This window comes from Cyanistes caeruleus, unplaced genomic scaffold (assembly GCF_971803275.1).
Source record: "Cyanistes caeruleus unplaced genomic scaffold, bCyaCae1.hap1.1 HAP1_SCAFFOLD_140, whole genome shotgun sequence".
In the NCBI taxonomy this organism is placed as follows: Eukaryota; Metazoa; Chordata; class Aves; order Passeriformes; family Paridae; genus Cyanistes; species Cyanistes caeruleus.
Window position 1 is genome coordinate 249,300 of NW_028255934.1, and position 14,685 is coordinate 263,984.

Consider the following 14,685-nt stretch of genomic DNA (forward strand, 5'->3'; position numbering starts at 1 on the left):
TGCACTGTTTCTCCATCCCATTCATTCCAAGTGGATCTCACCTCTAAGATTTGAGACTTGGCAAGTTTTAGACACTGTAAAATACCATGAGCTATAGCCAGTTTGCCTTCCCCTGTTTTACTTGGAAAGCAATGCTGGAGACACAAGTGCAGTGCTTGGGTCAGGTACAAATTCTGCATCCAGGGAATGTGCTCAGACAGTGTTTGACGCTCAGCAGGGACAAGGTACAGCAGCAGCCAAGGGCATTGCTGTGTCCCTGTGCAGGAGTCCAGACTCTGGCTCTTGGCTCACCAGGGCAAAGTTCCCGTGTTTGGCCAGGCTCAGGGGCTGCCCGGGGAGCGCGGGGCTCGGCGCGGGGCCGAGCGGGCAACGGACAAACGGACACGGGGACAAACGGCCCCGGTGCTTCAGTTGCAGCGGCAGCAGCGGCAGCAGCGGCAGCAGCGGCAGCAGCGGCAAGAAGAGAATTTAGCAATTTTCTGTCTCTCCTCTCCCCCTCCCGCAGTTCCGCATCCTCTCCCGGTCTCCCTTTCCCGGTGCCCCCTCCTCTCCAAGCCTCCCTCTCCCCGTGCCCGGCTGGGCCATGCCCCCGGCCCACCCCCGGCCGCAGGTGGGGCTGCCCCATCCCCGTCCCCGTCCCCACCCATCCCGCGGAGGTCTCCTCTTTGCCTGGCTCTGGCTGTGCTGGGCGGGCATCAGTGCCTGGGGCTGGGGCGGCATTGCCACCCTTTGGCTCCGCCTGCCCCGCCCTGGGCCCCAGCCCCGATGCAGGCTCCGGTTCCGGTTCTGGTTCGGGCCCCGGCCCCGGCTCCTCCCGGGGCCCGCGGAGGACACAGACGGCGCGGCCGCTGTCGCCGCCTCCGCTGCGGCTTCCCGGGCCTGAGCTCCGCCACTGTCGCGTTCCAATGAGGGAACGCCTGCGAATGCCCGGCTCGGGGAGGTCGGGGAGCGCTCGGGGGCCGTTCCTGGCCCCGGGCCGAGCGCTGACGGCAGCGTCTCTTCCCCAGGGAAGGCGCAGCAGGCCCTGCAGCAGCACTACAGGATCGACTCGCTGCTGGGCCGTGGTGTCACTTTGACAGTGACGTGGCCAGGATGAGCATTGCTCTCCTGAGCCATATTTTCACGGATGAAGACACCCCAATATCCTGGCGCAGGGCCCTGCAGCTGGCTGAGCCGCTCCTGAAACTCCTGGACAATGTAAGGCTCTGTGCCCCAGCCACGGCCACTGCCTGCTGCCCGGACACTTTGTGCCCTGTGCATTTGCAGGCCTGCGCCAATGTGGGCCACAAGAAGCCAATGATGAGGTCATTTTTCCTTCCTTCCTTCCTTTCATACAGCCCCATAGCCAGGTGCAGCTGCTCTCTATGTCTCTCCTTCGAAGAGTGATGTCTTCGGCAGAAGAAGAAGAAAGAAAGCCCCTGAAGGAACGAGTATACCAGAGCCTGCTCCCACTCTTTTTCCACTGCCAAGATGAGAATCGGCATGTGGCAGAGGTGAGGACTCCTGGGCTGCTGCTGCGCCTTGGCAGGGGGCTCAGCTGCCTCCTGCCCTGACGCAGGCTTGCAGGCTGCAGCCTCCTCCAGCCCTTGGCACTGGGACACTCCTGTGCCCTGCCTTGTGGGGCCATTTGCGGCTCTCTGCTGCTCCCCAGGCCTCTCGGACAACGCTCCTTCGCGCGGCTGACTTCCTGAAGAGGTCAGACCTGGAAAAAGCTGTCAGGAAGGAGAAACTGTGGAAGTTTGCCAGGCTCGTGGTAAGGACGGCCTGGAAGTGCCAGCCTCAGGCTAGAGAAGCCCCCTGGCCCCGGTGCTCAGTGTGTGGGGCTGGCAGCTGTGCCTGTGTCCCCTGCTGCAGCCGGGGGCCGCACGGCTTCTTCTCCAGCCCCCTGTGGCCCCGAGCCGGGTGCCGATGGAGCCCCGGCCCAGCGGGGCTGCGGGCCGGGCCGGCACCGCGGCTCCTCGGGCAGCAGCCGGCCCTCTGCCCCCTCCAGAGCCCGGCGCCAGCGGCTGCTGGCCGGGCCTCAGGGCTGGCCGGGCACGGGAGGCCGGGGCTGGCCGCAGGCAGCAGCGCCCCGCCGAGGGGCAGAGCCCGCGCCAACCCTTCCCTCCTGCCGCTCTCTCCAGCTGGCAGACAACAGGATCCCCTTGGCCGAGCACCTGCGCCGGGCCCTGCAGTACCTGCAGGACCCACAGGAGACCCTGCGAGCGGCGGCCATCAGGGTCATCGGTGAGTCCCGAGCCCGGGCTCCCTCCCCGCCCCGCCGCAGCTCGGCCCCAGCCCCGGCTGCTGCGCCGGCAGCGGCACCCGGGCCCGGCGCCCTGGAGCCCCGGCTGCCCTCGGGGCTGCTGCTGCCGGCCTCTGGCAGCCGTGCCCTTGGGCTGAGTCAGGGTGCGGCAAGGGCCCGGGCTGAGCCCTGCCGGGGCAGGAGGCCGTGTGGCCACAGGGCTGGCAGCGCCGCTGGCAGGGAGCTGTGCTGCTGGGACCCTGACAGGCTCTGTGTTCTCAGGGATGGCCGGGGAGCAGCTGAGGGGGCAGCACGCAGAGCTCCAGGTTTTGTGCAGAGGTGAGCCAGGACAGCGGGATGACAGTGGTGGCTGTCGGGGGCAGCTGCAAGCCCTGGCCAGGCTGTGGAGGGCTCTGCTCCCTGTGCCGATGAGGGGCGGCGTGGGCAGAGCACAGTGAGATTTCAGGGCCACGTGGGGCATTTGTGGCCAGCAGCTTCGGGCTGACCCCCTTGGTCCCTGCTCCCTCCTGGCCAAGGCAAGAGCCGGCTGGCATGGCCCTGGCAGGGGGCTCTCGCTGGGCCCCCGCAGCTCTGGGATCTGACCGTGGCTCTGTTCATCTCTCTTGCAGCCCTCGAACGCCTGACGGAGGACAGAAGCGGTGCCGTGTCAGACCTGGCACTTGAGACGCTGTATGTCCTCCGGGCCATCCAGAGTGCCCGATACTCCATTATCCAGAGGATGCAAGACCAAATCCTCAGGGCATGGAGGACACGGCCTCGTCTGTCAGGCTTGGGCTGGCTGCGCTGCTGGAGGTGTACTCAAAGCTGACCTGAGACATTTTGTCTTCAGGGGCGACACAGGCAAGACAGGATTTTTTATTTCATAAGGGTTGTTCTTTTCCTTTTTTCTCTTCTTTTTACTATGTAAATAATATAGATAATGTTAGGGCTGAGAGGCTCTGTCTTCTGGGGCCACATGGGCCATCTTTAATTTTTGTTTCATAGAGATTGTTCTTTTCTTCGTTTCGTTTCCATCTAGTATGTAAATAATATAGGATATGTTATAAACCACAAGAGTCCCAAGACCTTTCTTTTGCTGCCCAGGGTGTGTGGGGCATAGGGGAAGAGAGGGAAAAGGGTTCTTGTGTTCAGCAACCTGCCGGGGCATGCAGTGGTGCAGGGGAAATGGCCAGAAGCCCCTTGGCCTTTGGTGGTTGTGCTGAAGCCACAAGCCCTGTGGCAGGCAGGAAGCGCCATCTGTGTCCTGCTGCCCGTGTGTTGGTGCCGTGATGGCTGAGGAGCTGCTGGAGCTCCTGTGGGGCTGCGGCGCTGCTTCCGGGCCAGGCTGGGGGAGCCCCTGAGGGCACGGGGTGCTGGGAGGCTGTGAAGGGATGAGGGGCTGCGGAGGCCCAGACGGGACAAGGCAGTGGGAAGGCACGAGGGGGATGTGTGAGGGAGTGGGTGGCAGGAGGTTCCAAGGGGACAGAAGGCCCTGGAGGAGCCGGGGTGGTGGGCAACCCTGAGGAATTGGGTGTCAGAGGCCATAAGCAGCCCCCGGGCAGCCGCCTCGTCCCTTACACCCAGCTGCTCCGGTGCTGCCCCAAAATGTCCCCCAGGCCTGCAGCAGAAGGCCTGGAGGCTGGGACACCACCCCAGCGGGAGGGTGGGGACAGCCCGAGGTGCCCAGGCTGGGCTGGCTGGGGACATGGAGGGCAGGGGGTGCTGCCAGGCCACGGCCACTGGGTGCCTCCAGGAAGGGGCAGTGGGCAGAGGCAGGGCTGGCGGCCAGCCCGGGCCCTCGCGGTTGCCCAGGCCACGCTGCTGTGACCGAGGCCCCCCTGACACAGAGCTCGGGGCCCACAGAGCTGCTGCCACCATGGGGAGGGTGGCGATGTCTCCTCCAGCAGGGCTGCCCAGTGGCTGCTGCCCAAGCGGCTCTGGAGCCCACAGAAACAGCAGCAGAGTGTGCCCAGGAACAGCAGCAGCCCCAACGTCGGCACCTGCGCACTGAGGCGTCCGCAGCAGCCGGGTGCCAAACAGGGGGAGGCTGTGGGCACAATTGCCTTTGCTTTGGCAAAAGGCTTCAGCAGAGTTGGCCACAATGGCTTTCTCTTCACTTGCAGCCTCACAGCAACGCTTGCCAGCTTCAGCTGCAGCCTGTGCCCGTGACTGACTTGGATGGCCGTGCTTGAGGGCGAGCTCGCCTTCCACACTCAGGTGCCCCAAGGCAGCGGCATTGGCACCATCCTGAGAAAGAGAGAGAGAGAGAGAGAGAGAGAGAGAGAGAGTGTCTGATGGGGCAGCTGCCCTCCCTCTCATCTGTCCAGGCACCTTAAAGACACATGAAACCAAATCCTGGACTTGCTTGGAACAAAGGAAGAAGCAGCATGTGCTGAAAAAAAGCAGGGACTTACACGGCTCAGTTTTGCTCTCCACTTGAGCAATCCCAGAATCCCTGAGCACTTGGTGTTGCAAAGTATCATCAACATCATCCAGTCTCCAAGCACCCTGCCATGGGCACAGGTGGTGTGCAGGCACAGGTGTCACTAGAATTGGGAGAACACTTTTCCATGTTGACCTTTTCCTCTCCTGGATTTCAAGCAAAGATGAAAAAATCATCTGGTGAATGACAGGTGAATAGTGTAGCTCACAGAACTAGGAGTAGGAGTCTCCAGTGGCCCATGGTGTGTCCATTCAACCATTGTTAGATTGTCCAGTTGGAGCTCAGCGCGGTGCAGCCCGGGCACAGGCACCAGGCTGGTCCATTTCAGCATCCCAAAGTCTTGGTGGCTCCCTGTGCACCCACTGTCTCCTGAATCCATTCTTGAATTCCCAGTTACTGCTGTGCAGGACATGAGAACACAGGAACAGCTTGTTTGGCTCATTCTTGCCTTTGCTGCTCCTGCCTAAAGGAATCATCAGGACTATATGCTGATGGAATGGGATCGCCGAACAGCAGGGACTTTGTCTGTAGTGTCTGAAACTAAAACCTTCTCTGACTGTTCAGACACTCTAAAATCCAGGGTGAGAATGACAGCTTTGGTATGGAAGAATCCTAGAAATCTTGACTTGTGATTTTTCTAGTCAAGGATTTTAATGCCAATGTGGAAACTACCAAAATATTCAAACTTGTTTTCATTGGCAACCCCTTTGAAATGGCATCAGCAGAGCTCCAGGGGACAGGGTATGACAGTGGGGACAGTACTTGGCAGCTCATGGCTTCAGATGTGGGAGGTAAATATTTTGCCTAGCTACACATTGAAGTTCAAGTTTTCCCAGGGTTTGGATTGACTGGTCATTGCAGGTAACTTTAATCAATGCAAAAGAATGTAAAAGCAGAGTTTCTGGAGAATGTGCACTAGGGAGGAAATAGGGAGAAAACCTTGAACACAGCCAGCAGGCTCTGGAAAAATTGATAAAAATTAAAATTAAAAATAGATGTAGTCACTATTCACACTACTTTGTGACTGTTCAGACAGGACTCTTCGTGTCTGGAGGTGATCGTCAAACATTTTAAAATCTTAGGAAATTCGGGATCTCAGAAAGAAAGTTAGGCTTGACAAGCCCGGGGAAAAGTAGGCCCTGGAAATGTTAGGCCTTGTGCTTGCTAAAGATCATGTGAAACTGCACCTGTGGAATCAATATATGATAAATGATAGAATTGTTAGATGTGATTAGATATAATTATTGTTTAAAGAACATGAGGAACAATGTTAGGGGGCTGGGGTGGGATCACAAGAAATCCATGCTTGGGTAAAAACAATGCATACAATAGAACAATGTAAGTTTAATAATTAATATCTAAGTTGTATAACGATAGAGTATAAAACATGTTCAACTCAGAAACAAATCGGGTCAGATTTGGGTCTGTGTACCCCTGACACCCAGAGCTCTTCAATAAAGCACCTGCATATAATCATTGTGTGATGATGTGTGTTCCTGAACTCTAACATTTTGGTGCCCCAGATGGGACCTTGTGAGTGCTGCTGAGCGAGCTCGCGACCCGATCCTGCTCCAGCCGGCACCGAGGGATTCTCGGGGAGCCCATCGGCCGCGACCGTCTGCGCTGCTCACAGCGTTTCCAGGAGAAGAGGTAAGGTGCTTTCACTTTGGTTTGGGTGCCTGCCAATAAGACGCAGCAAAAGCTGCGCTTGGTTGGGCTAAAGGAATTCCTGTTGGGATTGCCTGGGTGCCGTCCGTCAGACGACTGCGAAAGCGTTGCAGGTTCGGCATTTGTGGTGTATTGTAGTTGTGACATGGAGAAGCTTAAAGGGGTTTTGGGCAGCAATGCTCTCCTAGCAGGTACTTCTCCTTTGGGGTGCTTCTTAGCACATTGGAAACAAGGTCACTTTGGGGAAGAATTACATAAGGCTAAATTGATTTTGGCGAGATCTCCCCATGGAAAAACACCCCAGCGTCCCCATCTCATCTGTTGGTAGTGATAACCTCCTCGGCTCTCTTTCTTTACTTTGTTTTCTTTATCTCTCTCTCTCTCTCTCTCTCTCTCTCCCCCTCCTCTATCACATAACAGTTGTTGTCACTAAAATAAATGTATATTATTGTTGTTGTGATTTCAACTGAAATCCCTTTGTGTTCTTTTTGCACTCTGAGATCAAGGAAACGTCTCGCGACTCCCACTGGCGTTAGCGAATCGTGACATTTAAACTGGAGTCACGGACAGGATTTCTGACAGACAGAAGGGGCTGCAGGTTTGTTGTGCAGTCTGTATTAGGGGAAAGATGTTTTGCTCCAGCCGCACCCAGCCCGACACTCCCAAGAGAGTGAGCGGTGTCTAGAAAGCAAGGGGGGCAACTCGAATTTCCCACAAACTGCACACGCCGAGGTGAAAAGCACCCCACACTCACTTGAGGGCTCTGTCTGCAGAATTTCAAAAAAGATCTCTTAGTGCAAAAGGGTGGGAATGTTTTTGTTGTTGTTGTGTGTGTGAATTTTGAGTGCTTGGTGTAGCAAAGAGACAATCAGAATTTTAAACTGAAAGAGTGCCTCCCGAGCAGATTTGGTCTTTTTACCCACACAGGGAAGCAAAAAGCAGTGTGTGTGTGTGGGTGTGTGGGTGTGTGTGTATAATTGAAGTTTATACCTCCCTGTAGTGGTTTTCCCTTTGTAAAAATGACTGAAAAGGGCAGTGCAGAAGTTAAAGCTGCATTTTATGCTCTGTTAGCAAAACACAATGCCAGACCTGCTCCAAGAGGGGAAAAGTGTGCCCTTAGTTCCTGGTTTAATTTGGAAAATGTGATTGATAGAGTGTGTTCTTTACAAGATGAAAGAAAATTTGAATTGGTCAAAAATCAAACTCTACTCTTCTCAGTTTTGGGAGCTTGTTTTACAGCAGCTCTAAAAACTGGCTTTAAGCAAAGAAGTGAGGAAAGAACTAGAATAGACTCCTTCTAAAACTTAGTTGAAATTTTGCAAAAACAATTCAATGAAGAAAGAGTAAGATCAATCTGTTGCGAGCAGCCCTCCAGGATGAAAATTCAAAAATGCTGACTCGCTAAAGGAAACAGAAGAGGGGGAAACCCCTCTCCTGAATCAAATTTACCCTCCAAAAGACCTAATTCATTCCAGTAGAAATGATGGACCTGTAAAAATGGCAGAAGAAAAATCAGAGAAAGCAAAGGTGTTAGATGCATTGGTTCTCTTAAGGAAAACCCAGACAAGAGAAAAGAAATCTCTCACTGCCAGTATTGGTGGTCACTGGAGATAAAGAAGGGGGTCCCCAGCAAGGTAATAGATGGCTTCTCACTTCCAAGTTGAGTGAAGTTGTTTCTAATTGGCACTGTCCCAAGTTCATTGTATGGAATGCCCCATTGGATAACCCAGCACAGCTCCACAGGCTCTGGGCTGTGAGCCAAAGCCGTCTCCTTCTCAGCTTCTGGGAGTGGAGCCCAAAGAGCCTCAGAATCAGGGAAACTGGGAACTCTGCCTCTCATGGGTGAGCAGAGAGGCAGAGGTTGCTTTTATTTCAAATGCTCACTAGAGATAACAAAACTGGAGACATACTGATTACAGCAATAGTGTGTAGAGAATATTTGAACACAAGGTGGGCATGATATTTTAGTAAAGACCTGTCTGCACAAACCAGCCTTTGGTATAAGTCATGATATTAAAGGCTCATGTCCTTGAAACTTTCCTGAAGCAGAGAGAATGAAGCAAAACAATATCCTTGCGTATAAGACAAAAAATGTAAACCTGTGTGGATTAACCAAGAGTAACTTGCTTAGCCCGGGGACCCTGTAAAACCCTATAAAAGTGTGCTAAAGATAGAAATAAACGATGTTCTCCATACTTCTGTGAAGACTAGGCTGAATAGTCTGAGCGGTTTCTCAATAATAGTGGGTCCTATACATCCACTTTTTACTTTTGTAGTTAACACTGGAGCCCAAATTTCTGTGTTGACCAATAAAGACTAGTGCAGGATTTGAGAGCAATATATGGAATAACTAAAGATATTTACCCAGTGGTAGCTAATCCTTGCACATTGTTAACATCTATAAAAATGAAAGAGAAATGGTTTACTGTACTTGATTTAAAAGATGCCTTTGACTGCACACCCCTTGACAAAAAAAGCAGGAAACTGTTTACCTTTGAATGGGAAAATCCAGAAATAGGAAGGAAAACTCAGCTCACTTGGACACGACTCCCACAAGGACACAAGAACAGTCCAACCCTATTTGGAAGCCAGCTGGGGAAGGAGCTGGAGATTTGGACTGAGAACGGGCAAGTACTGAGAAAACAATACCTGCTGTTACAGTATGTTGAGGATATACTGATAGCTACAGAAGAGAAAACAACCTGCATAAAGGTACCAATTGAAATTTGAAATCAGCTGGGAATGGGAGGATATAAGGAGTCGAAAGAAAAGGCACAAATTGCCTGGCAGACTGTGATTTCCCTGGGATGTGAAATCTCACCAGGGCAATGTAAGCTGGGTACTAATTGTATTCAAGCTATTTGTGCTATTCTAGAACCCCAGAACGTGCATGAGCTGTGAGTCTTCCTTGGGATGACAGGGTGGTGCTGCCTGTGGATCATGGACTATGGACTAATTGCAAAAGCCCTGGATGAGGCCCAGAAGATGCAGCCGTTTACCCGGGGCAGAGCACAGAAGGAGGCCTTCCTCAAACTGAAGGAGGCATTGACAACTGCTCCGGCGTTCGGATTGCCAGATTTGTCCAAAGATTTCCAGCTGTTTGTGCATGAAAGACTACACCTAGCACTGGGAGTGCTGAGCCAAGGTTTGGGAAGCTGGGAAAGGCCGGTAGGCTGCTTTTCCAAACAGCTTGACAAGGGGAGTGCTGGATGGCCTTCATGCCTGCGGGCAGTTGCAGCCAGCGTGATGCTGCCACAAGAAGCCAGGAAACTCACCATGGGTAGACACATAGATGTCTCTGTGCCACACATGGTGAGCACTGTTTTAGAGCAAAAGAGGGGCCATTGGCTATCTCCAAGCAGGATGATGAAATTCCAGGTAATCCTGACTGAGCAGGATGATGTCACACTAAAGACAACTGACCTCTTGAATGCAGCTCTGTTCCTGGGTACCACAACTGAAGAAGGCCCATTAGAGCATGACTGTGTAGAAGTAATAGAGGACACCTATTTGGCAAGAGAAGACCTGAAAGACATCCCACTGGAGCAAGCAGAGTGAGAGCTATTCACAGATGGAAGCAGCTTGGTGGAGAACGGGACCAGATACGCTGGATATGCGGTAACAACAGTCAGTGCAATAGTGGAGGCAAAAGCATTATCAGCAAATGCATCTGCCCAGAGGGCAGAACTGGTTGCCTTAAGCAGAGCACTAGAACTGAGTCAAGGGAAAAGGGGAAACATCTGGACTGGCTCAGAGTATGCTTTGGAGTAGTGCATGTCCACAGAGTGCTGTGGAAAGAAAGAAGACTGCTGTCTGCTCAAGACACACACATTAAACATCAAGATGCAGTCCTGCAATTGATAAAAGCAATACAAAAACCTGAACAAGTAGCAATTATGCACTGCAAAGGACACCAATCAGGAAACTCCAAAATTTGTGAAGAAAATGGAAAAGCAGACTGGACAGCTCGAGAGATTGCTCGAAAAGGGCAAAGAACAATGGCATTGGTATCTTTAAAAGTTAATGTATCTCAATTTAATTTGCCTCCAAAACAAATATATTCAATAGGAGATGAGAAATTGGGAAATTTTCTAAATGCACAAAAGAATTCAGAAGAGTGGTATGTAACTGCACAAAGACAAATAGTGTTTACCCCCTTGATAATGAGAGAAGTTCTATAAATGAAACATAACAAATGTCATTGGTGTGCAGAGGCATTGGTAAAATGGATGAAACAAAAATTAATCTCGGTACGGATGCTAACAATGGCAAACTCAGTAATGTCAAAATGTGAAATGTGCTTAAAAACAACTCAGTGGCTAGACACAGGCATAGCTAGGGACGATTAGGATAGGAACAGAATCAGGATGACACTTGGCTAGAACCCTCTTGTAGAGTGAAATTTGGCTGGGCCCTAGAGTCTTTGCTCGGTCCTAGAGCAAACTATCAGAATAAAGAAATGTTGTACAAACCTACAGGTCAGGTAGAGAAATTGGCAAGAGTGATCTGGGAAAGATTTAAAGAACTAAATGTACAATTACAATTTATTACTCTGAAAGAGCATGGAGTGTGTGGGTTTTTAAATGGATGTATTGATCATTGCTGTGTCCACATCCCAAATGTGACTGCAGATGTAGAATATGACATCAATCAGTTGCAACAAATAGAGCACAAAGCACAGGAAGAGCAAAAGGATTTGACTACAAGTTGGTTAGGCAAAATCTTCAAAGGGTTAGGGTGGAATGTGAGTTCATGGATTAAATCTATCATTGAGCATGTGATCATCTTACTAATTGTATTCTTAGCAATTTGGTTAGCTTACAGCATCTTCAAGGGAGAAATACAGAAGAAAACATCCTGGAACCAGAAAATAATAAAGGCACTGACACGAGATACACCCGCACCATCTTCTGGTTCTCCAGTTCCTGACGGCATCCAGGACAACGTTTACATCAATCAAGGATTCGAAGAACATCGAGTGTAAACTCAGAAACAAAGGACTGTGTCAAGTGAAAACATTTGCACTTATAGTGAAGTGAAAATGCTTTCAAAGGGGGGAATGATAGTAAAAGGTTCTAAAATCATAGAAAATTTGGGGACTTAGAAAGAAAGTTAGGCTTGGCAAGCCCTGGGAAAAGTAGGTCCTGGGAAATGTTAGGCCTTGTGCTTGCTAAAGATCATGCGAAACTGCACCTGTGGAATCAATATATGATAAATGACACAATTGTTAGATGTGATTAGATATAATTATTGTTTAAAGAACATGAGGAACAATGTTAGGAGTCTGAGGAGAGAACACGAGAAATCCATGCTTGGGTAAAAACAATGCATACAATAGAACAATGTAAGTTTAATAATTAATATGTTAGTTATATAACGATAGAGTATAAAACATGTTCAGCTCAAAACCAAGATGGGTCAGATTTGGGTCTGTGTATCCCTGACACCCGGAGCTCTTCAATAAAGCACCTTCATATAATCATTGTGTGATGATGTGTGTTCCGGAACTCTAACAATTTCATCAGATTTTACTGGAATTTTGTGGGATTTTGTGAAATTTTGTGGACATTTTTGGATATGTTGTGGATGTTGCTGGAATTTGGTAGAATTTTGAGAAGTTATAGGGAATGTTGTGGGATTTTTCTGGAATTTTTTGAGGCTTTTCCAGAATTTTGTGGGATATTGAGGAGATTTTGTGGGATGTTTCTGGAATTTTGTGGGATTTTTGTGGAATTTGGAGGAGACTTGAAGAATTTTGAGGGATTTTTCTTGGATTTAGTGGGAAATGGTGGAGATTTAGTAAGCTTTTGCAGGAAGTTATTTTTCTTAGTGACCCAACGACCCAACACCTGTGTGCTGCACTACGGTATTTTCTATCCAATCACCTCCTACTACCCCAAAACCCCTAGGAGAAGAACATGAAGAAGAAAGAAGAAGGACAAGAGAAAAAAACCCTAAATCCTCCATCTTGTCTCTTGTTCTCTAAACTACTTTTTCACCCAGTGATTTAGAAAACTTTGTAATCTACACACACTTTTCCTATCTAACTTTAACATTTGTTTTCATGTATCACCATGAAAACATGCTCATGAATTTCGTATTATATGAAATACAGTGTTTCTTTGAATCCTAGAAGTAAGTATTAAAAACAAGGGGACACACTCAGACTCCAACATGTTATCTACCTTTGACTGATCCAAGGAGCTATTAATCAGAATGCTGCCTTAATTAATAGGATTAGTCACCCATGTCTCAGGCTAGATAGTGAAGACACAGGCAAGCAGCTTAGCAGAAGGTTTTCTAGGAACATAAAGAAGGAATCCAGGACATTGTCCTGTATTTTCCTTTAAAACAGCTCTGAGAAATCCCCAGGATACTCATGTTAGGAGAAAAGTCCTACATGATTTACATGACCCTGCTGAGCTTCCGAGATCAGGCGGGATCGGGCGCTCTCAGGGCGCTCTGGCCGTAGGCGCTGCTTCCCCTCTCAGGAGCGCTCACCTTCCTGCCGTGCCCCGCAGCCTCACCAACACAGCCCAGACACGCAGAGCACACAGCCCGGCCACCAGGGCTGCCTATGGCCACAGCGGACTCGGAGCCACAGCCAGCAGCACACAGGCCACACAAAGCACAAAACCCACACCAGGCCAGGCACACAAGGCACACAAAGCACACCAGCCACCTGTGCCCACAAGCTCCTGCCCCTCGCCAAGACTGCCCAAGGAAAACAAGGCACCTGCCGGGACCTGTGCTACTGTTCAAAGTTATTAGTCTCTGCCATATAACAGGAATAGATGGTCCAAAATTAAATGGCCTCAATGTCACCAGGAGTTCTTCACACAGTGCAGGTGTGACATTTGAAAGCAGACAGACTACAGTCCTTTTTTTCTGTGTAACTTCTGGCTGCAAGTCTGTGGCCATAGGGAGATGCCACAATGTGTCATTTAAAAATCATCATTTTTAAAAGCCCAAACAACCAACCACAGCTTCATCTTTCTTGGAGGACTTCATCAGTTTATTCCATAACAGGAGCACAATCTAACCAAGAGAACACAGAACTGTCATTCCAAATACATGGGCTATGCCCCTTCCACTTGGGCTAAGGGGCTGGATTTCCATCAGAGACCACAAGCCAGGACTTTCAACAGTGTTTGCTGCCTTTTTCTCTAAGGCATCATTTGGGATATTTTATGGCCTTTAATTAAATGTAAAAAAATGCTATCTTTTCAAATACTTTGTAAGGAACTGAAAAGACAAACTTTCCACAGCCAAACAAAAATAGTGTGTATGTCTCTAGATGCATATCTGGAGGTGAAAAAAGACAAGAGGATAGAAGGTAAGAAAAAATAGGATTTTTTCTTAATAGGATTTTTCTTAAAATAGGATTTTTCGTCTGGGATTGGGGGGAGGAGAGGATGGAGGGGCAGGAATGGGACAGTGCTCCAGGGTCTGTGGCAAACAGTAAAGAAAAATATGGAGAGGTGTCAGAGAAGTAGAGGTGTCAGAAAATTAAAGGTGTCTCCAATAACATAACTATTTGAATTTTAAGATGGAGTGTCTGTAGGCAGCTAAGTAGGGAGATGACAAGGATGGGAGTGTGAAAGAGTTAAGGATCAAAGGAATTGCTCGGGATGGATCTATCTGTGAATAGCACTAACACAAGTTTGCTGCCATTTTAAGCACCAAGTGCTCCACTCAGCCATACTTTGAGATCAAGTTCCTGTAAAAGTATATATTTAAGTTACGTATGAGGGCATTTCTTCACACAGGAACAATTTGAGCTATTCCTGCAAAGGCAGGCAGCTCAATATTTGAGATATAGAGTGGTTCTGCAAGGAGATCTGTTTTCTTAGACTGATGGACTTGGAATACAAATATGAGTCCGATGTTTCTTGTGACACCCATGTCTGGAAGTTTACAGTAACCCTGAGGTGATGGCCCTGCTTCAAATTCATGCATTATGTCAATGAAGAACTGTGCACGGACTGGAAAAGCTGCTTAGCCGTATTTTCCCAGGAGACTGAGCTGTATGAAATCATCTAAGATGAGTGTTTCATGGGGCTTTCCATTTCTGTTCCTGTTGGGAAGGCAGATTGCCTCAGTGAGCTGAGCAGTGAATCATGAAGGTCACACAACCAAAAAAAAGTGGAAAAAACTATTTCAGTTGGAAGAGTCCTACACCAGTCATAGAATGACAGAATCATAGAATGGCTTGGGTTGGAAGGGACTTTGAAGATCATCTAGTTCCAATCACGCTGCCACGGGCAGGGACACCTTCCTCTAGAGCAGGTTACTCCAAGCCTTGTCCAGCCTGCTCTTGAACACTTTCAGGCACGGAGCACCCACGGCT

The 14,685-nt window shown here is 49.8% G+C and overlaps 3 protein-coding genes across 3 annotated transcripts in view; 2 read left to right on the forward strand and 1 right to left on the reverse strand.

Moving 5' to 3' along the window:
* LOC147645967 (maestro heat-like repeat-containing protein family member 7) overlaps positions 1-14,685 on the reverse strand; it is a 262,646-nt gene that overhangs the window by 223,310 nt on the left and 24,651 nt on the right. The gene's annotated exons all lie outside the window — the stretch shown is intronic.
* The window catches only part of LOC147645970 (maestro heat-like repeat-containing protein family member 7), a 277,303-nt gene that overhangs the window by 193,621 nt on the left and 68,997 nt on the right, over positions 1-14,685 (forward strand). The gene's annotated exons all lie outside the window — the stretch shown is intronic.
* Positions 738-11,814, forward strand: LOC147645976 (uncharacterized). Its single transcript, XM_086874047.1, has 7 exons — positions 738-1,197; positions 1,338-1,493; positions 1,652-1,753; positions 2,124-2,226; positions 2,507-2,563; positions 2,854-3,085; positions 6,191-11,814. Exons 1-6 carry the CDS (start codon positions 1,093-1,095, stop codon positions 3,051-3,053), a joined length of 723 nt encoding a protein of 240 aa, XP_086730173.1. The 5' UTR covers positions 738-1,092; the 3' UTR covers positions 3,054-3,085; positions 6,191-11,814.